We start from the raw sequence: 24,457 nt of genomic DNA on the forward strand, positions 1-24,457 counted from the left end.
CTTGAATTTCATGTTTTATTATAATTGTTGTTTTGTATACAGCCGCTCGACTATGAGAGCCGAAGACTTTACACTCTGAAGATCGAGGCAGAAAACACCCACTTGGATCCGCGTTTTTACTACTTGGGACCCTTTAAAGACACTGCCATTGTGAAAATCTCTGTAGGAGACGTAGATGAGCCTCCTGTTTTCAGCAGGTCCTCCTACCTGTTTGAGGTGCACGAAGATATTGAAGTGGGCACGATTATTGGAACTGTAATGGCGAGAGACCCAGATTCTACTTCTAGCCCCATTAGGTAATTATGCCTATATTTAAGATGAAAAGAAAAACAATGGAAGTAAATATAGATGTCGTGAAGTTCCACTGAAATATTTAATGCACAAAGATAAGAGGACTCTTTGTAAGTTGTACATAAATCTGTCTCTGTTGGATGGAAGGCGGGGTGTCACAGGCTTATGTTTGTGACATAGTCTTTTCTGTATCAGTCGGGCAACTGCTCGGCTCGCTGATGACATGTATGGATATCTTAAGAGCGTCTCCTCCCCAGATGTGACTGCTCTGACTACGTGGGCAGATGTGTCTCCTTGCCAGATGTGTTTACTCTGACTTAGCTAACTTTCCTCTTGAACCCAAGTGTCATGGCTCACCGACAGCCATTTTAGTTTGTATACATGACTCCACTTGGTTTTATGTATCGTACTTTGCCGTGTATAATGTGGACCCACATTTGTGGCTCGAACTTTCAGGAAAAAAATTCATTTTAATATTTCAATTAATTTTTTTATATTCAGATGCCTGTATTTTTGTTTTGTAAAGGCATTTTAGAATTTATTTTTTAACATACTATGGTACAAAACATTTTACGTAACAACTACAAAACACAAGAAAAAATACAAGGTATTTCAGGTACTACCTATGTATAATGCACACCTTTATTTTTCCCTCAAAAATTTGGGCAGAAAAGTGCACATTATACACAACAAAATACAGTACTCTGCACTATCTTTTTTAAATTTTATTTAGTTATTTTTCAAGTACAGTTTTCCATTTCTCCCGTCCCAGCCTCCCCCACCCCTTGCTCTCCACCTCCCTCCCACTTCCATCCCCCTTAGTTCTTGTCCCTGTGTCCTTCCTATTTGTTCCTCCAAATCCCTCCCCTTTTTCCCCTTAAATTCCCTTCCCTCTCCCCTCTGGTCACTGTCCCTTGATAGGACCAATGTTATTTTATTGGTTTTGCTCTCCACAAAAGACACTTGCGTTTCGTAGTTTGCTTCAGTTCTAATCATTCCCTTAAGCCTAAAATGTGCCCTGAATCCACTGCCTGTAACTTTAAGGTATTTGTTGTTCTGATTCCTAGTATAGATAAAGGACACTATTTTACTATTTCATATCTACATTTAAAATGTAACTAAATTACTTTATTTGTGCTTTCAGATTCTTAAATAATATGTGAGATTGATAAGAGTATTAACAATTAAAATATAATCATAATGTTTCAGGGCAGTTACATTATGGTATTAGAAACTCCCTCATTAATACTGCCATCCAAAAAGTGGGTTTTTTTGTGGTTGTTCTGGTTTTATCAAAATGTATTAGACCATTCCAGAAAGATAAGAGTAAATGGCACCTTGAAAACATATGAGATCTGATAAACACAGACAAAAAGTAAAAGGCTCTAAGTTTTCACTTACTTGTACATTTTAAAGAAATGCAGATACCTATATATAATAGCATCAAAATGACTGCTCACTTCAAACTTTCTCTCTAGTATGTATTTCGGATTTCATTTGCTTTCTTAATTCTTAGCATACTGATTTTGCTTGCCCCTCGTTCCATGTGGACCAGTCAAGCTGGAGTTCAAGTGGTTGGGCAGTTTCCAAGTGCACTCTTCCCTGCCATCTAGGGAACCTCGAAGTTTATGTGCCATGTGACTCTAGCTAGACTTAAACATTCTGCAGGTTCTGCAGTATCTTCAGTCAAGTCATAGTTGGTGCATATGTGTGTGTGTGTAATGCACACACATTAAAATTCTTATTTAATTTATATAATTTTATCCAAATATTGTCTTCTGTTCACATATGGCATCACAGGTTACTTATTGGCAGAAGAAACGTGTACCTGGTAACCACGTAGAGCTCTAGTCTGCCCACACCACTTTTCTGTAAATGCCTCTTCTCCAATCCATTTATCTTCATTGAAACTACTGCATTCTTTGGATTTTCTTCACCTTTGAGGCTTTTAAATAACCAATATACATGTTTGATTTACTCCATTAAGTACTTAGCCAACATTTTCCTGGCATAGCTCAAAATGGACTTTAACAGGCTGTGATTTTGAAATGCCCTTTTAAAACATGAAGTAATATTTTTAAACATTTATTTTAAATCTAATAGCATTGTTAGCTAGCAACATGAAGATATTTCTCCACACAATGGCATACATGTTCATCCTTTTGTAAATTGATGATGACTTTTGTCAAAATACGGCTGTGGACTTTTTAAAGTTTATTTTATTGATCATGCTATTATAGTTTTCCCAATTTTTCTTCCTACTCCCCTCTCCACCCTGCACCTCTTAACCCTCCCTCAGTCTCCCCCCTTAGTTCATGCCCATGGGTCGTACGTATAAGTTCTTTGAATTCTCTGATTCTTATACCATTTTTGATCTCTCCTCATTTATTTTATGCCTACAAATTATGTTTCTTAATTCCTGTACCTCCCCCCCCATTTCTCCCCTTCCCCTCCCCACTGAAGACCCTCCACAGTAAAATGACAACAAACTGTTGCTATCAACAAATGAACCTAAAAAAAAAAGAAAAGTAATGAAAACAAAAAACTAAATAAACAACTAGAACAGGAACAGAATCAGAGAAATGGCTTTGGATTTTTGAAACAATAATATAATATTTAGCCCTGGCCAGTGTAGCTTACTTGGTTGGAACATTGTCCCATAAACCAAAAAGTCACTGGTTTAGTTTGGTTGGGACACATGCCTAGGCTGTGGGTTTGGTCCCAGTCGAGGGGCACGAGAGAGGCAAGTAACTGATGCTTCTCTCTCACATTGATGCTTCCCTCCCTCTCTCTCCGTTCTTTCCTCTCTCTCTAAAATCTATAAGCACGCCCTTGGGTGAGGAATGAATATATACAAAATATTAATTAGGATGGAAGTTGAAGGACCAGCAGAAAAGAATCAATTTATCTACACCATATGCAATAAAATTAATAACTTCACTGATTATTAATGACAGTGTCTATACCATGAAGGTTGATGTATACTATTATTTATGCTACAGTGATTTAGAAAATGCAAATAAACATTTCATAATGTTACTCTTGATAGACCATGGAGTTTAATATTCTTTAAAAAATATTTTTAAAAAAATAAAATATATTTATTAATGAAATGTAATCATGGAACGATAGTTTTGGCATTCTTTAAATTGTCATATAATGTAAATCTGTAAATCATGATGCAGTAATCAAAGACATGTATTTAAAATGTGTTTTGGAAATGATTTTGAAAAGGAGGATGAATGTTAACCCATAATTTGCTAATAGGTATTTTAAAAATATAATTTATCAAGATTGAACAAGAACCAGAGTCTTTGTGTCTTTAAGATAAATTCACATAGTCCTCTCGATTTTGTCATTATTCCTTTAAAGTAAACTATAAGAAATGATCAGCTCCAAGCATGCATAAATTGAGTTGGTGAACATAGTGATGCATTGTGTTGATTTATATATTGAAACTTCATGTCATATTTCTGTAGAATTAAGGAAGCCTGTCATTTGCCAAAATGCCAAAGAATTCAGTCATTTCTCTTTCATTTAACAAATATTTGTAGATCCCCACATCAGATATTAGAGTGCTTCTCAAGGAGTTCTCAGTCTTTTAGGGAGATAATTTAGTATGGGAAATAATATTCATTGAGCATGTTCTAGACTTCACATAAGATGCCTAAAGTTTCCATGTTTCATTTCATGTAATAGATGTAAGATGAAATGAATTCCTGTTGCAGTGTGGTAAATGACAGAGATGAATGGTAAAAAGTACTTTATGATAGAAGGAGCAAATAAATTATATTTCAGGTAATTACGGAACACTCTAAGAAGGAAGTAAAATTTATGTTGAGTTTTTCAGAAGTAGAAGCGTTTTGTTAACTTGACATTGAAGTTGTGAATTATTCCAAATGTAGAGATACAATGTTTTGCTTCATTTCTAAATGGTAAGATGTAGTTTGAATACAAAACTGATTTCATATTATGTTAATAGAAAGAATTAGAATTATTAAGATTTATGAGTTACTGGTTTATTCTATTTTAAATTGATATAAATTTCTATTGATTATTATAAATATACAACTTTGGAACACTACAGGAGAGTTTTATGGTACCTTTTAAATTATTTTATATTATTCACAAAACTCAATTTGAAAATAATATTTAATATACTTTTTCTTAAAATAAATGATAGCTGTGGCTTAAAGAAAGATATACTATGACTCAGTATTACTCCTGGTCTTGTCAACTTTGTTTTAATTTGTTTTGTTTGTTTTTTTAATACTGAAAATTAACTATAACTTGGGGATTATGCTTGCTAACTCAAGAACTATGAAACATTTGTAATCCACTATGTAAAATGGCAGCAACCAATGATGGTTATAGCTATTTTCAGCCTTGGCTGACAAACCCACAAACAATGTCACTTATGCAAAATACATCAACTTAGCTGATAAACCTGGTGTTTAGCTGTAGAATATCTGACACAATGCCTTTAATCAATTTGCAGATTATGTTTCTAATACATACACTAAACTTTACTTGATACAAATGTACAAAACTTCTATCCCAAGATTTTCTATTTTTAAAATTTCTCTGGTTAAAATGTGTACATTTTACAGTGACACATTCAGTTAAGAAACTGAAGCTACATGGATCTCATGCCGTGAAGCTGGCAAACACCATCCTGAATTGCTGACCTTCTACTCCAAGGAAACTAATGTTGTCTATGATTGTCTGATTAAGAAAAGGGTTTTGCTTCTGCAAATGATCTGTTGCATTAGATCTTATAGTTAATTCCTTAAGAGAATTTTCAGTTACTAGGTGGTCAGTTGATAATGTAACCACATGTAATACCGATTGTTTTGTTGAAAAAGTGTATCAAAATCAGTTGAATATGGAAATAGATAATGATAATAACAAAATTTAGGAGACTAGAATTTGAGTGCAGAGCAAAGTGCCACCTCAAGCCTTGGGAAGAACTGTGTGCGTGTGTGTGTGTGTCTGATAAATTGATAACACAGTCTGCATTCTAGATCACTACAGTGTACATTCCTGAAATTATCATATATCTATACACTTGTGTCTCTGCATTTTATGATTTTTATCATGCACACCATCAATAACACTGCCATGTACTTTTCCTGGCTCTCTCTGTTCAGATTTTCCTTGGATCGCCATACTGACCTTGACAGAATCTTTAATATACATTCTGGAAATGGATCCCTGTATATATCAAAGCCACTTGACCGTGAACTCTCTCAGTGGCACAATCTGACTGTCATCGCTGCTGAAATCAGTAAGATGAATTTTCTGTGTATAATATTTAACTTATATTTTCATTTTATTTTATATTAAAATAACTTGTTTTTATTGCACACATAATGCATATTTTAATCTGAGTTTTAAAAAAGCTTTTCAATACCTAAATTTTCCAAGAGTTTTTATATACACTGAGTGATATCTACAGGTCTAGATAAATCTACATTTCATATCAACTATTTAAAATCTATAATTGGGAGCTAAAGATAGGCTCTGTTAAGAAAATAATATATATTAGATTTGTTTCGTGGACACTAAGAATTAGAATCTGTGCTGGATGCTGGGTGTATATCATTTAATTTTAACAACAAACATGCAGGTGGACACTGTTACTTTCATTTCACAAATAAGGAAACCATGGTAATTGGAATGATTGTAGCAAACACTGTGGCAGGTATTAGACTAAGAATTTAAATTTAATTTTCTTTTAGTAATATTTTTATTGACCTTATTGGAAAAGGGAAGGAAATAAAGTTCCAAGGGTTTTAGTAACTCACCGAAAATCACAATTCCATATGTAGTGAAACGGGGATTTGAAACTAGTCCAGATCAAATATTTAATTCTATAGCTAATTTACAGAATTTCATCCAGCTAATAGTGGGTAAAACCAAGATTCAAAACCACATCTGTCTCTAACAGAAAAAGTTCTTACCTGTACACAGGACTGGCTACATATGTGGGGAGCCCAATATAAATTGAAAGTATCAGGCTTCGTACTAAAAATGATTAAGAAATTTAACATGTGAAAGCAGAGCAATGAAACAATAGTGCGAAGCCCGGTACAAGTAATTGTGCATCAGCCCTGTCCACACATGCAAACCGGTTCATGGTCTCTGATGCCTGTACTATAATGGACATGGAGTAGAGTGGTTCTTCAACTTCTTTAAAAAACACATTAATTAGGGACAGGACCATTAAGAAAAACTAAGCCTATAGATTACCAGATCTGAATAATAAGCTGAATCCACAAACATGCGTGAAGGTCAAGGTATTTGAAGCATCCATTCCAGGATTTAGAAGGCCACCAAGAGTCTCAGAAATATGGAACTGGGCTAAGCAGACCATCAGCAAAAATTCAAAGCTTCAAGATAAAGTAAAAGATCCAGCTTCTTCCCTCAATCTGACTTAGAAATATGGATTAATGTGATAATCCAAATGATCTGATGTTTCTATAGTGAGATATAAATGGGTGTGCCGTTTAAAATGAACAGAAGATTGTTGGAGTTGTTTTCTTTTGAAGAAAGCTTTTATTTCTACACCCCACTCCATAGCCCCATGGGTAGAAGTGCCCGGCAGGACCCAACCTGGTCCTTCCAGAACCACACTTCTGGTTTGTGCTCTCTGTGGATTCAAGATGCTTATTCAAGCCAGTGAGCTAGAAATCGCATTTTCCATTTCAGATACTTTGAGAAATTTAACTTCTAAAGCTAGTTGAAGTAATTACGGTTCTGTAAAAAGGGAAGCCAATTATGTTCTTCTTTTTAAAAACTAAACCTATTTCTCGCCCTTAAATGAATCAGTCCACGGAGCACCGCTGGGAATGTCTACCTGTCAAACCACAGCCGTCAGGGGCCCACTATGCTGCGTTCAAGGGAGTGAGGGGAACAGCACACAGGAAATTGTTTTCACTAGACTTTAAACACTGGGTGGGTGTAAGCATGTCTACGCCAAGCCCTAAGCAGGGCAGATTGACAACGTGTTTCCAGGCCCTGCCTCTCACAGTTTAATTCTGCATCCCACTGCTGTAAGTCATAGCATGTGGCAAGTCCTACTGCAGTAATTATTTAGTGCAGCATGCCCTAAGTAACTATTCTGTTTCTTCTCTAAAAAAGCATTTTAAATGCCATGTGAAGAATAAAAACAAATCTGACCTTAAGGTCCCAGTCAGGGATTGTTGGGTACCTCATGGTGGAGACCCACGAGTTCCTCCCTCACCTCCGCAAACTTAACCATAACCATTGCAATACATTCTGAGGGCAGTTGAGCAAAGTTTATGCTTAAAGACTGATTCCGTATCTATACGTAGTTCCTTATTAGTGGAAATTTGAGACTTAAGCAAGTAGAAAAGATAGTGTCTCATCTAAAGCCTGAGATTCCTAGATAATGGATTAATGTCTCCTTCTGGGAGGTATGGAAAAGCCTGGGGAGATATAGGCACAGATTCACCTTTGGACATAATTTTAAGATCCTTTACTGCTGATACTTTCTTGCTATAACAGTCTTTGCCTTCATGACTCTGAGAGAGACTCAGGTAGGTGGTAAATGCATGCCAGCTACTCTTCAGTGTGATGCTTTCTTCGAATGCTTTATAGTTTTATTTACACATTGGCTGCAGTGTCTGCTAGTAAAAAGATCAGTGCAGGAACTATTTTTTGAATAGGTGACTCCAGGTTTGATGCCCTACAAAAGTACATTTATACCTGTGGGCTTAGCTTTTTCATTTGAAGAGCCTTGGGTTGTTTGTAAGGAGGCTACAGAATCTCTATATGCTATTGTTAGAGAAGGGACTGACGTTGCAGTTCTTTAGATATGAGACTTTTCTCTCTCTCTTGATTCTGTGAGATAGCCAGAATGTGAATCGCTACCCACAAAAGAGATATTTCATGTCAAGAAATTATATTGAAAGAAAACATGTTGCTTAAATGTAAGGAGGTGAAAGAGCCCATTATAGAAAATATGGAAGACTCATACCTCCCTGATCTTCTCCAAGTAACTTGAGATAGTTGAGTGTTCTGGTGCAACTGAACACTGTGCTTCTGGGTGTGAACAATTGGTCTGGAAGTAGGAGAGGTCAGAGAATTGGGAAGAGCATTTTCTCCTCTCTCCACTTTTCCCCTGATGTGCCCCTCTTCACACCCACATGAACAGTAGAAAAGCCAGTGAACAGGTTTCTATCCTGCAGGTGCTTTGTGTCAGGAAAGAACATATAAGCCCTTAAGTAATGTAAGGAAGTGAAGAGGCTGTGGGTGTGGTAATAAAGATAACCTTAATAAGAAAAGTCAGCACAGACTGGGTACTTACCAACAAATTGATGCTTTCATCAGAAGTTTTCATCCATTAACTCCTTCAGTCTTTCAAATAATTCTGTGAGAAATTTTATTTTGATTCCTGTTGTGTAAACTGAAGCCTGAGAAAGGTGGAGTAAATTGAGCAAAGCCATACAGTGAATGAGCGTCACACCTGGATGTAAAGGTAGCTCTCTCTGTTTGACTGCAGGGTCTGAGCTCTGTAACCACTTGACACATTAAGAAGGGAACAGTATCCAGCAATAGATTAGCAAGTAGGAAAGCAGAAGCTTAGAACTGAATACTTGTGGGTTAAGAAGACTGAGGAATGACTGAAGAGGACAGACATTTGAAAGTTTCTCTTGAAAAGAGGAAAGCAAAGTAAAGAGACTTCCAAATGGATTTAGAATTCTGCCTGCTTGCCTTCATACTACTTCAACCTTATAAATTTCCCTGTTGAGTAATTGGTTCTTACACAATATTTTTTAAAAGTCTTGATCTCTTTATTTTAGTAACATAATTACACATAGAGAAAGGAGAAGAAATAAATTCTTGTTGAATTGTGACACACTCCTTATTTGTACATGATGGGGTTTTTACCCTGGTATCTAAAAATTATTTGGATAAAATTAGATAATTTTTAAAGATTGTATTTATTTATTTTCTAGAGAAGTGGGGAGGGAGGGAGAAAGACGGAGAGGAGCATCAATGTGTTGTTGCCTCTTGTGCATCCCAAACTGGTGACCTGGCCCACAACCCAGAAATGTGCCCTGACAGGGAATGGAACCTGTGGTCCTTTGGTTCGCAGGCTGGCACTCAATCCACTGACCCACACCGGCCAGGGCAGAAAGTTAGATAACTTTAACAAAGGTAAATCCTATTACTCTTAACATGTGTTCATGGAGGTCATTAAATAAGATTGCTTCTGTCCCTCAGGTGCTCTTTGCATTTTGTTTTGCTTTACTTAAGCATCTCCTTTCTCCTTTTATATTAATCTTCACCCTGAGTTCACCAAAGTTCACACAGAAGTGAATTCTATCCAAAGACTGATTTTGATATCACAAAGGGTGATGAATATACCCTGAGTTGAAAATGTTGAAATACTCTCAGATATCTGTACAAGTGCCTAGAAAAATCCATACAGTAGACAATGTAATTATGATTGATACTAGGCTGTTCCCCAAGGCATTTTTATTTTAAAATTTCATTTTCCAATGGAAATAAATTTCAAATGTATATTTTATGGGAAAAGTTTGATGCTGTTGTTTTTAGTATTTGTAGCAAAATATTGTAGTTATTATATTATAGGTTCCTGGAGAGCTGATTTTGTTACACAGAATTTTGCCTGGATGGTTGAAATAGTACTAGCAATAATTATATTGATGAAACATCCTTCATTGTAAATTGCTATCCAACTTGTAAAATTAGTAGCTGCATATTAAAATTTCCAAAAGAATTATTGAGAGTACCTGTTGGAATGCATTTCAGTGATAAAAGTAGTCAGAGGGTAAGTTGTAATATAAAAACTACTACTTAGGAGCTAATGACCTTGGGCAAGTTACTAATTTATTAAAAACTGTTTCTTTGTCCAATCAAATGAGGAAAGATTAAGTAATGTAATGATGCATAAGAAAGCTTTATTAAATATTTGTTTTCATAGTATATATGTATGTACATATATATTTAAATAGTAAAGACACAAATATGAGCTCAATTACACTAAATTGTGCTTTTAAAAATATTTTCCAGAATAATAATAGTACTCTTGAGCCCAATGACTGAATTCATGACTACTTAATTAGGCTCTTAGTAATCGTCTTTATTGTGTTTGCTCATTATGTGAATGGAATCACCATGATGCTTACTTGTGTATGAGCACTTAATATCCACAGACACTTCTATAAGGTTAATCTGAGACAAACTGTGTCTCCCTAAACGTGTCCTTCCCTTTTCTAGACAATCCGAAAGAGATGACTCGTGTGGCTGTTTTTGTGAGAATTTTGGATGTCAATGACAATGCCCCACAATTTGCTGTGTTCTATGACACTTTTGTATGTGAAAATGCCAGACCAGGACAGGTGAGTACGCATGAAATTTAAAAGCATAGGGAGTTTTGACAGCATGGGTAAATATTTTCTTCTCCTAACCCTGAGAAGAATGAGAAAATAAAGATAAGAACACTCCTATTAAATCCCAGTAATATAATTTAAAAGCAAACATGCACAGGCTGATGTTTTTAAGGTTGAAGATGTTATACATAGTGGTATAACAAATTTCATATGTGTTGTGTAAATTTCTAATGTATGTAAGATTATAGGTTGCCACAAAAAATAAAGTGTAAGAATAACTTTAATTTTTTTAATTTCAAAAACAAAAACAAATAAACAACAAACAAGGAAAATCATCAGCTGTGCCATTAGATAGAGATTGATAATTGATAGATGGAAAATAACAGTTAGGAAGAACACAGACAAGTATGTGCACCAACAAAGCAAACCATCAGTATCTCACTGTATGCAAATAGCTCCGAAGGGGGGCTGCAGAGTCTGCTCCTCACGTCTCCACTTGCATTTTATCATTATAGCCACACATAAAATGCATAATGACTTAGTTTTCGTCCTTTAAAGCATTCTTCCTCCATCAGCTTTGTTTATAACTCTTTAAGTCTTTTCCTCAGTGGACTCATTTGGTTGTTTGAAAAGCTCCGGCATATATAAGAAATGCTCTTAATTAGTTTGAGTGCTATCTTCACAGAAGGAAGCTGCATCTTATAAATAATAATTGGAAATCAAATTTGATTTACTAAAGAAAGAGAAGCCATCATAAAACTGTATGGTGTTTTGACATCATGTGATGCTCTTTATAAACATCAATGTCATTGTTACATTTTTATGTAAATTACATTGAGGAATAACTTCAGATTCTTCTTCAGATTGTAACAGGAATTCAATAGCCTGTCTATTGTTTGAAATGGTAAAATTGTTCCAGTAGGATTCTTTTCTATTTGAAAATATTACAGAAATGTTTAATTTGGAATATTTAAGTGACTTAGCTACTTACAAAGTACTTTTTAATAAAACAGTGTGTGCACTGAAAATACCATTCCAAATAGTCCTCTCCTTACCAGGCTCAGCGTGATATAAGTTGAAGCTTCTTCTAAAAAAAGATAAAATACCCACTTGTCAACTGCTGCATACACGCTGCTTCTATGGTTATTTGATTTGATTTTCAAGAGATATCTTTTTCAGAGCATTGGGGTCATTATAAAGACCGATTTCCAACTGTGTTCAAAATATACAAAATAAGATATTGTGTTTATTTTTCCTTGTGCTGTTATCTAATTTCCTTTTTAAACTTTACCTGGCTCAGTAAGTTTATGTTTTGGGAATTTTAAACACAAGTTGGCATATTGAAGGAAAATATCACCAAATAAAAGATGATTTAATAAAAAGGTAGCTAGCCTATTTTGACAAACATGACAAGAACAACATGAGTAATAAATTTCGTCTAATTGGCTGCACATGCGATCATCTACCATGGCAGTTGTTTTAGTAAGAGCAGTTTGTTCAATGTCGTTTTGGTCTCATAGGCTGGAACATGATTGCCTGAACAAACTCATACATGCCCAGTGCCGGAATTCAAGGTTCTGACATCCTAGCAGGAAAACTGAAAGTGGTTATTGGGTCAAGTCCTTTCTACCAGATCCTTTCTTGAAATTCATTTATTAACTGTCTTCCTCCTCCAAGGGAGTAAGAGCTTTGTTAGGACTTCTGTGTGTGCTTTAGTTGTTTATGGAGTAGTTCGGTCCACCCAATGCTCCTTTGAATCAAGTGCTCTTTAAGAGTAACATTTAGAACAATAGCAGGGAAAATAATTCCATTCAGATGGTGTGTGGACAAAATGAAAGGACAGAAGTAAAGCTAATTGCCACCCTCAATTTCTTTCTTACTGAAGGGTAGAAGACTTCCCCCTGGGAAAAGATACAACTTACAATTGATGTAGCATTAATCTTTCTTTCTGGTTTCTGAACCAGGGCACTTGACTCTCCATTTTTTTCCTTCTTGGAGAGAAGGGAGGGGAGCTTGGAAAAGGGGAGGAGGGAGGACCTGAGCCTTTTCTATCCTTTTTTTTTCATTTTTCCTCACACATGCCCCACTCTTTCAACCAATAAAATATAGTTCAACAATATTTAATCTTTGTGGGAAGGAAATAGCATTTCCTTCTCGCAGATTTCCCTGGGTCGCACGCAGGAGAGAGTGCTGCTTCCTTGTACTTACACAGTACCATCCCCAGTATCCACACTCCAGGCCCTCTTCAAACGCACCACATTCTTCCTATACATGACAGTGTTTAATTTCTTCCCTAACAACTGGAAAGTGTCTCTTTTCCAGGATAAAGGGAATGTTTTCAACAGAAACTATTAGTCTTCTTATATTAAAACTTAGTGACCAGTTTTCTAACTTTAAACGTCTGAAAATCCATTCATCACCCTACATGCCATTATACAGTAGCAGAATCACTAAAACACCCTTCAAGTTGATTTAAGGTTATTCTTAAATAGCCCAGCAAAAAAATATAAACAAATTTTATAACTGCTAGGGAGATAAAATCTAAGGGACTTATCTGTGTCTGTTATCTATATGCCTAAAATGAATCCTGGACATTACTAGTTATATTTTTCCCTAATTGGGACAAACTCTTTCTTTTTTCCCTTTTTATTTTTGAAGTGGATCAAAATAAATTTGTCTCCAGGGGAAATAAAGTAGTGAGTGCTTTTATAGAGAGACAGAGGAAATAGTGTTACCTCCCTCTTGTTAACTTCAGATTTCTATTGCAATGCTCTATGGAGATACACCAGAATAAAGTATCGTGATGTTCTGATACATAACTGAAAATGAAAAAGGAACGATAGATTGAAAGTAAATCCTGGATGTGGAGAAGCTGGACACCAGGAGCCAAGTTGTGTCTCAAAGGAAAAAAAAAACTGTGAAAAGGAAGTAAATGCTTCCATCCACAGTAAAGAAGTCTTGGGGTCATAAATATATGTTGTAATCTGATAACGCTTTCTGACATGTGATAGTATTGTATTTGTATTAATATGAGCTTCACTTATTTCCTTCATAACATCTAATGAAATTGTATGAGTGAATCACTGATTCTGAAATCTACAATGCTACCATCTTTTATTAAAATAATACATTTTAATCTAGAGTTTTAATCTAAATCTTCATAATTTTTATAGATATATGTAAATATGTGGCCATTTTTTCTTTTAAATATGTATTTTGGCCCATAAAAATGAACTGCAATTATAATTTATAATTATAGTTGCAAGTGTATATTTATCATGAGACATAATTTTTATTTTAAAAGATCATTTGCTTTACTGTCACATTTTTATCATTTATGTGTCTATATGTGAGTATTAATATATCCATCTTAATGAATTTTCATTAGTCTACTATATTTCTTGATATGTTATTTAATTTATCGGATTTTTAATCCTTTATTTATTCTTATAAGTCACTATTTATAAAATGAAATTCTTTAGACTGCTCAACAAACAGGTCAGTCAAGAAATATTTTTTTTGTATTTTAATCTATTTGAAGATTATTAATTCACATTATTTTAACATTTTTCTCTTTAATTACTTCATATATTTACCTTCCTTCAGGTTTTTACTAAATGAATAAGCTATTAGTCATAAATTCTTTCTTCAAATTAAATTTAAATTACCACTAGCATTTCACAAAAAAGTTATACTTTAAATCATATTTTAAAATTATTCAAAATTTATAATTTTTTGCTGCTTGTTTCTAGACAATAAAGATTTATCTTTGGTACAATTATATATCTTGCATCACTTTGAAATAAATGGTCTGGGTTGTAATTAAATAAGGACTGCCTCAAATTTACATTTTAATTTTTTTGAAGACCTTTAAAAGAAAAATAATACAGTACAGTTAAAATAATTTCTTAATTTTCCTAATTAGTTTACATCATGCTTTAAACTTGAAATCTCTCTTTCAAGCAACAAAAACATCAGGAATAAATATTATGAAAGATCCATACATTTTTTTTGAAGTTTTAAAACATTTTATCATTTTTTTTTGCATTTTCTGGAGTTTTGTCTCTTTTTAAGTTAAAATATTTTTTATTGTTGTTCCAGTACATTTATCTCCATTTTCCCCCCACTGCTCTCGCCCACCCCTTCCCATTCCCCCCACCTGCCATCCTGGATCCTACCTCCCTTTGGCTTTGTCCATGTGTTCTTTGTACATGTTCCTTGATGACCCTTCCCCTTTTACTTCCCATTATCCCTTCCCCCTTCCCCTCTGGTTACTGTCAGTTTGTTCTTTATTTCAATGTTTCTGGTTATGTTTCATTTGCTTGTTTGATTTGTTGTTTAGGTTCCTGTTAAAGGTGAGATCATGTGGTATTTGTCTTTCCCTGCCTGGCTTATTTCACTCAGCATCATGCTCTCCAGTTCCATCCATGAGTGAATGAAGTAAAAAGTATTTACTTTTTAGTTAAGAATAAATTTCACCATATTGTAGAAATCAGTACATATATTTAGCCACTTTGGAAGCTCTTTTGCAAAATTAAAATATGCAAAAATGTATACACAATATTATGTTATAAACAAAGTGGATATGTATGCCAAAAATAGAGTTATGTTGCATAGATATATATAATATTAATTAATCATACCAATGTGTTCAAAGCAATTACCAGATTGTAGTATAAGGTGTTAACTTTTCTACTTTGTTAGTTGGTAGCTTCTTATATTGTCTCTTACCCCAAATAAATCAAAGAGTTGACTCTGATAAAATAACTATTCTTTATAGTATGAATATGTTCAACTTAAAAATATATAATTTTATTGACAGTGCCAAAGAAGTAACCTCTTATTGTTAAAATAGATAATAAAATGTATGTCTTTTCTTCCTTTAAAACTTATGTATAATATTGTCAATGGAATCTATACATTGTTTGAATAGTTTTTTGCTTTACTTTTAATGAGAAAAGCCATAATGAAAATAACTTTCTAAATTTTCTTGATATTAAACTCTCCCAGATCAATATTTATATATATATGAAATAACCTACTCACTTTAAATCTTGTATCTTAGTAAATAACATTTTCAAAAACCTATTACCATTTGATGTTTTGAAGGAATGAATACTATTTAAGAAAAATTGAGAGAGAGAGAGGGTAAAGACAGAAAGTAACACAGAGCGAGAGTAAAAAAGAAAAAGATAGAGGCTTCATTAAAATCAAAGTAACAATAAAAAGGAAAGGGTTGAATAATTTTAATAAAGATGAATGCATGAGGAAGAAAGTCGATTGCCTTTAAACATTTTCAGACAAAACTGGGTGTCAAAAATTATAATTATAAAGCAGATTATATCCATGGAAGTTTGAAAAATATGCATTTTTCTCTTTTCTGCAGCTAATACAGACTATAAGTGCAGTAGACAAAGATGATCCTTTAGGTGGACAGAAATTTTTCTTCAGTTTAGCTGCCGTCAATCCAAACTTCACAGTACAAGACAATGAAGGTAAATCGTAGAACATGTTCATTATGCTTTACGGTGACACACAAGACATTTCCCTCGAAATAACAATTCCCATATACACAATGCATTAATATATTGATCTATATCACAAGATTTTGTTTTCATCAGATATTTAATGAGATATTATGGCAATTTCTTGATTGATAGTGTTTACTTTCTTAAATTTTAAAATAATAAAATATGTAAAGGTGTCTCTTTGTGGGTCCTCATTAAAAGATTGAATCTTAAAAGCATTAGAAAAGCTGGAAATAATTAATTCCTTCAGCAAAAAGCACAGGACAGAAGAAGAGGATTGAGAAGAGGGAGAAGCCACAGATTAGCCTTGTGCTGGTATTAAGCTCTAAAGATTGCAGGGGGCGGGGCATGGAGGTGGAAGAGGGCCTGGAGGAGCATAAATGATAATGGAAAAATACAATAAAAAATAAACCATTTTAAAGAAAATGTAGTTGCAAGGGCAAGACATGCTATTTCCCTACATGATACATAGATTTTATGTCTCTGTAATCAAAAACACCAAAATTATATATATTTTTGTATTTACAAAATGGTCAAAATATATTTTAGAAGAAAAAGATATGCAAATGGTTAGTATTTTTTAAAAGTTTAACAGATCTTTCTTTGGAGAATATATGTGCTAATTAGTCGAGTCTAAACAGAAGTATATAATTAGCTTTTCTTTTCTTCATAAATTTATGTTACACTAATCACATGAGCTAGTTTTTACTAAAAAGCATACTCATTTTAGAGCATCTGAAGATGTAGTTATCCTTCAAATAAACCTAACTACACTGGCACATTTACAAAACCATCGTAACAGTGCATTTATGCCAGAAGAACCAGGTTGCAGTGGCATCTCTGGATGGCTTTCAGTGCATCCGAATCGGGTGTAAGGTCATGAACAGTATGTTGAGCCGAGTAGTATCTGTGACACTTGATGCAGTAGTAATGTTGCACACATGTGTGCTCACTCTGACATTTTTGCAATGTTCAAATTTTCCATCTGTCTGGACACCTAAGATACCTGCGATTGGAAAAATTAGCATACAACTGGCATTCAGAATATGAAAGACCCAATGACATCTGAATATCATAAAACACAACACCCAACATTTAAATTTGCTGACTGTGGCAACAAAAAGATAGAACTCAGACTGGACGTATTATAACTTTTTCTAATTGAATTTTAACTTCTTTTTTTTGTTCCTGTAAAACTGCGTCCTGGGTCCCAACAAGCACTAGTCAATTTTAGAAAGAAATAGAGACTTTAAATAGTATGACTTAAAAACAAAGCATTTCACCGTTATTGGGAAAACAGCTCAAGGTTGGTTTATCTTAATCTTTGACACGTAGTGCCATTTTCCTGTGTTAGGAAGAGTTTATGACCCTCTGTTACTGAAATCAAGGGTCGAAGCCACATGAATATAAATCTGAACATGTCACTACATAGGATACCACCAAAGTCTGATGGAATATTTGACTTAATCCTGCAAAAAGTACTAGTTTTCTTTTATTGGTGGATTTAATGAAGAAATTCCAGTAACATGGGGATTACTTTAATGTTTCTCTTCTTGATAAAACATCCTAGCATTTATTTATAGGTTGATATTAAAAATGTTTAATTCTTTGATATTATTCATTTAAAAAACAATGTCTTCTGTGATACCACATTGGAGGATTTTTACTATTATGATTCCTTTACTTTCCATTAACTTTATGTAAAAGATGTTATTATATGATAATTTTCTGAAGATTTATGTAATGATTTCAATGGAATGGTTAGTTGAGGGTAAAGCTTTGTTTGGTTCTTCAATATGTCAAATCTTTTGTATGAAAAATAAGATTTAGAAACTTTTATGAAGTTAAGGTATGAGGTAAGAAATTCTAAAAATACCTACGTGTAAATAGATTTTATTTTAGTATAGGTTTGAAAATAGAGGAATTGGTATTCTAATACTTCTTGAAAGATAAGTTCAAACTATAAAATTATCAGTATTTCACTTCATTTTACAAACCTGCTTTTATACATCTATTTTGCTAATGCACTTAGCATTTAATGTTTTAAGTTGAATCACTGTACCTACAGAAAAATATCTTTTTTACTTCTGCCCTATTTGATTTAACTATTGGCTAACCTACTCCCTCCTCTGTATGAAAATTTTATTTATTTATTTATTTATTAAAAGATTTTATTTATCTATCTTTAGAGGGGAAGGGAAGGAGAGAGGGAGAGAAATATCAATGTATGGTTGCCTCTCGTGCGTCCCCTTCTGGGAACTGGCCTGCAACCCAGGCATGTGCCCTGACTGGGAATTGAACCACAGTCCTTTGGTTTGCAGGCCTGCACTCAATCCACTGAGCTACACCAGCCAGGGATGTATGCGCATTTTAAACAGCCCGGTGGGATTGACTAAAGTAGACTAAAAGCATTGGGCAAACCTAGGAAGAAATGACTATCCAAGTATATATCGATTTTATTTTTTAATACATATTGTTTATATAGGGCTAGACAATATTTTTTTTACTAATTTCCTTTCCCTCATTTATGGATACTGGGCGAGGTATCAGATAAAGAAATGGTGGTGTACTTGGCAGTGGGATGCTGGACTTTATTAAACCCCTACCTTTTCCTGCATGTCTGCTAGACACTCCACACCGTCCTTGTCTTTGACTTTCACCCACACTTAAAGTGATGCATTATATTCAGTTTAATGGGTGGAAATCAAAGCTCAGAAATATCAGGTAACTCATTCACCACAGTCCATATTTTGGAACTTATGCCAAGTTTCTTGATTACATTATTGATTCTAAAACTGCAACTTACTGAAAACTTCCCCAATCATATCTTTCTGCATGAATATTGAGTTAATGTGTAGTGTGTGGGTATCTGTGTATACACACATTTGTAAATAAAAAAAATGTTTACTGTAATTTTATACTGGATATGCTTATTTGTTTCTGAAAACAATATACTATCATCTGTGGTCTTGACATATGATTCACATACAAAAAAATTACCATTTTAAAAACATCTGTGAAGTATTTGAAAATCTAAGGTATAAGCAATCACAGTATTAGATTCCTCAAGTTAATCTGATTCGTCTTATGTATATTGTAACTGCACCGTGTGCATGTTATACAAAAACCGATGTTAGTTTTAAACTTTCCATAAACATCACTTTATTTATATTTCACAACCATGGGGATCAGGATGAGACAAATTTGCTGGTCTGAGTCATTTATCATATTTAAACATTTATTTTAGATAATACTGCCAGAATTTTAACCAGAAAAAATGGATTCAACAGACATGAAATCAGTAGCTACCTGCTGCCCGTGGTGATATCGGACAACGACTACCCGATCCAGAGCAGCACCGGCACGCTGAGCATCCGCGTGTGCGCCTGCGACAGCGAGGGCAACATGCAGTCGTGCAGCGCCGAGGCCCTGCTCCTCCCCGCCGGCCTCAGCACCGGCGCCCTGGTCGCCATCCTTCTCTGCATCATTATCCTGCTGGGTAAGGAACTGCAGAGAAAATATGATTATTTCTTAGGTTGCTTACTGCAGTGTGCGTATAGATAAGAAATGTTGCTAGTAAAATACTTTCCCCTAAACAAACCCCAACATTTAAGAGAGATGTAAGTTGACAATGGAATGTTGTTCATATTAAAATACTTTATCTCATGAAACTTATTACCTTCCTTTTTCAAGGTAATAAATGAAACTTAAAATAAAATAATGAAACTGTAATAATTTAGAGATATTCAAAAAACATTTTCTAACATTACACAGTTTCTGAATGTATGACCCAAGGTAAGACACTGTATATACAGTTTTTTGGTTTTTGTTTAGTAAATCTGAAGTTTGTTTGCACATTTTTTTCATGGCTGGATGGAGGCCTCACTATCTTACCTCTTCACTGAAATAATGCTCAAATAACCATTTTCGGCTGGTACCATTGTCCCTAAAACAATGATAATGGATTTTAGAATCTAGAGCAAATTGCTTTTTGACTGCCTTTGAACTAAGAATCAGGATGAATTTATTCTGTAGTTCCATTATCATAAAACTATGTGAGTATTCCTGTGACCCTAATAAAAAAAACACAACATCTGATGTTTTAAGAAGCAGTGAAATGAACTTGGATTTTGGAGCCCAAGACCCTCACATGCAAATCTCATCACATTGAGGATTTAGGCTCTAACCTAGGAATTTGGAAGAGACACATTTAGTTTATAACAATAATAAATCCCATAGTCTTTAAATGTTTGTTCAAAAGAGGCTAAATAAAAGCACATGTTTCTTTACATATGTATATATATATATACATATATATACACACACATATAAAGAAATATATACATACATATATATGTATGTATGTATGTATGTGTGTGTGTGTGTGTAGTAATTGAATTTACCTCTGTTTTTTCAAATCAACATTTTAAAACATCCTGACCAAAATGAGGATGGGAAACTAATGCAACCAGATAGAATTTAATATTATTTTTCTCCTATCTTTTATTCATTTACCACTATTACAACTAAAATTATTACTATTATTGGTACCTGGTCATGGTATTTGTGAAATGCCTTGGAGTGACATGCATTTCTACTTGTGGAGCGACACTTAAATGCACCCAGCCAAGGTTCATACATAGTTTCCATATTAATTCAGTGTATTAATTGGAATTCTCACTTTGCCATCATGTGATCCAACAGTTAGTTTTTTATCTCATGCATGATATATATTTCCATGGAAAATCTCATATATTTCTAAACCAATAAAGCCTAAGTGTTTGGCCTTTTTTTCCTAGTAATTAAGGCCTTCTTTAAACAATGTGAGAAAAAAATCTATGCAAACTCTTCAGTAAAGCTATTTAACAGAAACCAATACTCCATATCTTTTGAAGAATGCTACTGTTTAAATCTTGTATAAGGGTGTAAAAAATGTGGACATATTTTTGTACTTCTTAGCTGTTTTATTGAAGTAGACATAATTCAGTTTGTGCCATTTTTTATATAATATCTTGGTCATTATTTAATGCAAAGTATAAATAATGTCTGTACAATCAGAAACTGTCTTTAAGTAGTTCTTAGAAAAATAGATGACATAAGCCACTGAATTGAGAAATATCCCATATAGCTCTAAAAGAAATTAAATCCGCTGCTCTTAAACTCTCCCCATCCTAGCTAAATCCTCCAATACCACCCCCACGTGCCCCGCCAAATGGATCGAAGTACAAAATTAATCTTAAATGCTAACCCATCCTGGAAAACCTGTTAACTTAAACTCTGGACAACTTCCACTCGTTATTTATACAGTGCTGCAGAAGGATCTCTAATGTATCTTTCTTTTTTCAAGTTATAGTAGTCCTGTTTGCAGCTCTGAAAAGACAGCGAAAAAAAGAGCCCCTGATCCTGTCCAAAGAGGACATCCGAGACAACATCGTGAGCTACAACGACGAGGGCGGCGGCGAGGAGGACACGCAGGCCTTCGACATCGGCACCCTGCGGAACCCTGCGGCCATCGAGGACAAGAAGCTGCGGCGAGACATTATGCCGGAAACTTTATTTATACCCCGGAGGACTCCCACGGCTCCAGACAACACAGATGTCCGGGATTTCATCAACGAAAGGCTGAAGGAGCACGACCTGGACCCCACCGCGCCTCCCTACGACTCCCTGGCCACCTACGCCTACGAAGGGAACGACTCCATCGCGGAATCGCTGAGTTCGCTGGAGTCGGGCACGACCGACGGGGACCAAAACTATGATTACCTCCGGGAGTGGGGCCCGCGGTTCAACAAGCTGGCCGAGATGTATGGTGGCGGGGACAGTGACAAAGACTCCTAACCTGCGGCGTCTGCTCCGTTTCCATAAGAGGAAGCAACTTTACCCACGCCATCTCCACTTGACAATATTTGACATTCAGGAGCATTTTCCTGCCACTCAGCACAATTTTTTCCCCATTTACTTTTAAATTTGTTCATTAATGGCATTAATCCTTTCCTGTAGGATGTCTCATGGAATATATACGACATTTTATTTAATCACTTCCAAGAGCCAAAGCTATGGAAATTCCGTGTGGTCCATTTTAGAAATAAAAGATAATTTCAGAAACATGCACAGGATAGTTCTCCCTTAAGCAACCTGACAAACAAGCCGCTTCTGTTAGATACACGCCCTGCCCTTGCAAATGAAGCTTTTAAAAAAAAGGTAAAGAAAAATTTTAAGGTATATCCTGTTCTGTACATTAAATTAAAAAAAATGTACATGTGGTGTTAGTCGGTGTGATATGCAACCTGGTATACAAAACGTTCGTGCAATTTCATTTCATCAAATTCTATCTGCTAATGTTTTATATTTATATTTTTGTATTTATTTTTAAAAAATAAACCAGTTTTTACAACTACCTTGCCTCAAGCTTTTTCTTCTCCCCCAAAGGAAGAGAAGTTTCACCACAGACCACAGATCTTGGTACAAAATTACATGGAGTGCACAAAAAGACATGATGTCACTAAATTACTGTTGAGAATTCTAACCAAATTAATATGATTTAGGTAAAGATTATTTTCCCCTTTAGTTTTGTTGGGCTGTGATATGTGAACAGTTCATCCCAGTAAAGTGATAGTCCTATATAGACCACTTAAAATATTTCCATTTAGGCAAATTTAGAACATAGCCATCCTTATGCTAAATATACCAAAAACATTAGCAAAGCAGTTACGTCATTTTGTTCATTTACTAAATTAATTTCTGAAAAAGTAAAACATGTTCTTATTTTTGTATGACACTTTTGCTATTGAGGTTTATAGGCAAGAGAGTTCAAACAGATCTCAGATTGAAATAATGCTTTAATGGAAAGGGTACTTACCTCCCATGGTGATTGAAAATGCATAGTAATGAGAGTAATAATGCTGAATATTCCATTAGGTTAGAATACTGTAACTACCTTGTTTTCAAAAATGCATTATATATTTATTTATTTTCAATAAAGTCTATTTTATTTTGTCAATGAATGATTCAAACAATAAAAACAAAAAGAAAATAACAACAACAAAACCAAACAGGCATTTAATTATTCAGAGACCCCTAGGCCAGCAGCCACTCAATGATCCCTCCTTTCTCAGGCTCCACACATGATTTATTTATAAATGGACCATTTGTTGGGCCTACACTAAGATTTGTGTTTCCTTCTGAATATATGGTAAACAATACCAAGGATCTATGTTCCCTCCAAGTAGTGAGAATGCCTTGTTTTTGGAGTGAGTCGGAGAGCTATATTGACATATCCTTAATGCAGAATTAATTATTTCAATCTTCTTAAATGATATTCTTTCCCCCAACTTCCAGGCTGATGAGGTACACAGCCTTCTGACCACAGACCTATGAGTTTGCACAGTAATCTAATTATGAAAGGAAAAAAACAACCCATGTGGTCTAGTTAAAATTACGGTCACATTATAAGTTAAAGTGACACAATAGACCATAGTAAAACCTAACTTGGTCTACTCCTTTTATTCCAAGAACCCATTTATGTTCCCAGAATGCTGTCAAAAGTTCAAAGTTTAAGGAAAAAGAAAGGTTTGATGACCTGAACTGAAGGGAGAGAAAACCTTCAATATCATAGGATTATTCATTCAAATAAAAGCAGCAAAAATAATGAAAAAGACAAAGTATACATTATGAATGTTTAACACAAGTTATAATTCAAAATATAATATCCATTTGATTGAAAGTTTTCCAAATTTCCATCATTAGCTATTTTATTAATATTAGATGTCAGTAATTAAAATTTTTATTAAGTTTCAATTGTCATAATTTCAAACTAACATTAACTTGCACTGTTATTTACTTGTCATCAATTTTTATGGACATAAAGAATTTTAGTAGTTATTTTTAGTATCATCCAGACCATGTTTCCAAAGTTTCTCTTTAAGGAGATTAATTAGCAGGCCCACTTCATAGTGTGTAAAAACTATATTCTATAAAAAACATTTTTTGGTTTACTGAAATAGTCTTCAATAATAGATACCTAATATTTTTAATGAAGGTGTTATATGATTAATTCCTTGAAATAAAAAAATGCTTATAGTGACCTATTCAAACTTTCTTATAATTTTTCTTGCATGATACTTTCGCAAAGATATGATATGCCCAATATACAGATTATTCATGTCCAATTTTTTAATACAGGGAGTGGGGGAAATATTTCTTAGTATCATGTTATTGATTTCATCAGACCACTATGGACTTAATATTTATCCA

General features: G+C 34.3%; 1 protein-coding gene across 2 annotated transcripts in view; it reads left to right on the top strand.

Annotated features, from left to right (window-relative positions):
* Window positions 1-22,042, top strand: part of LOC119037468 (cadherin-10) — a 79,295-nt gene extending 57,253 nt beyond the window's left edge. Inside the window, exons 6-11 of one of the 2 annotated variants that reach the window (XM_037129667.2) lie at window positions 43-296; window positions 5,442-5,578; window positions 10,564-10,685; window positions 16,063-16,171; window positions 19,452-19,703; window positions 21,552-22,042. In XM_037129667.2, the coding sequence (XP_036985562.2) occupies window positions 43-296; window positions 5,442-5,578; window positions 10,564-10,685; window positions 16,063-16,171; window positions 19,452-19,703; window positions 21,552-22,042 (1,365 nt within the window). The remainder of the gene's footprint in view (window positions 1-42; window positions 297-5,441; window positions 5,579-10,563; window positions 10,686-16,062; window positions 16,172-19,451; window positions 19,704-21,551) is intronic. The other variant, XM_037129668.2, reaches the window with a different exon arrangement.
* The last annotated feature ends 2,415 nt before the right edge of the window (window positions 22,043-24,457 follow it).

This window comes from Artibeus jamaicensis, unplaced genomic scaffold (genome assembly GCF_021234435.1).
Source record: "Artibeus jamaicensis isolate MK-2021 breed Jamaican fruit bat unplaced genomic scaffold, CSHL_Jam_final scaffold_369, whole genome shotgun sequence".
Classification (NCBI taxonomy): Eukaryota; Metazoa; Chordata; class Mammalia; order Chiroptera; family Phyllostomidae; genus Artibeus; species Artibeus jamaicensis.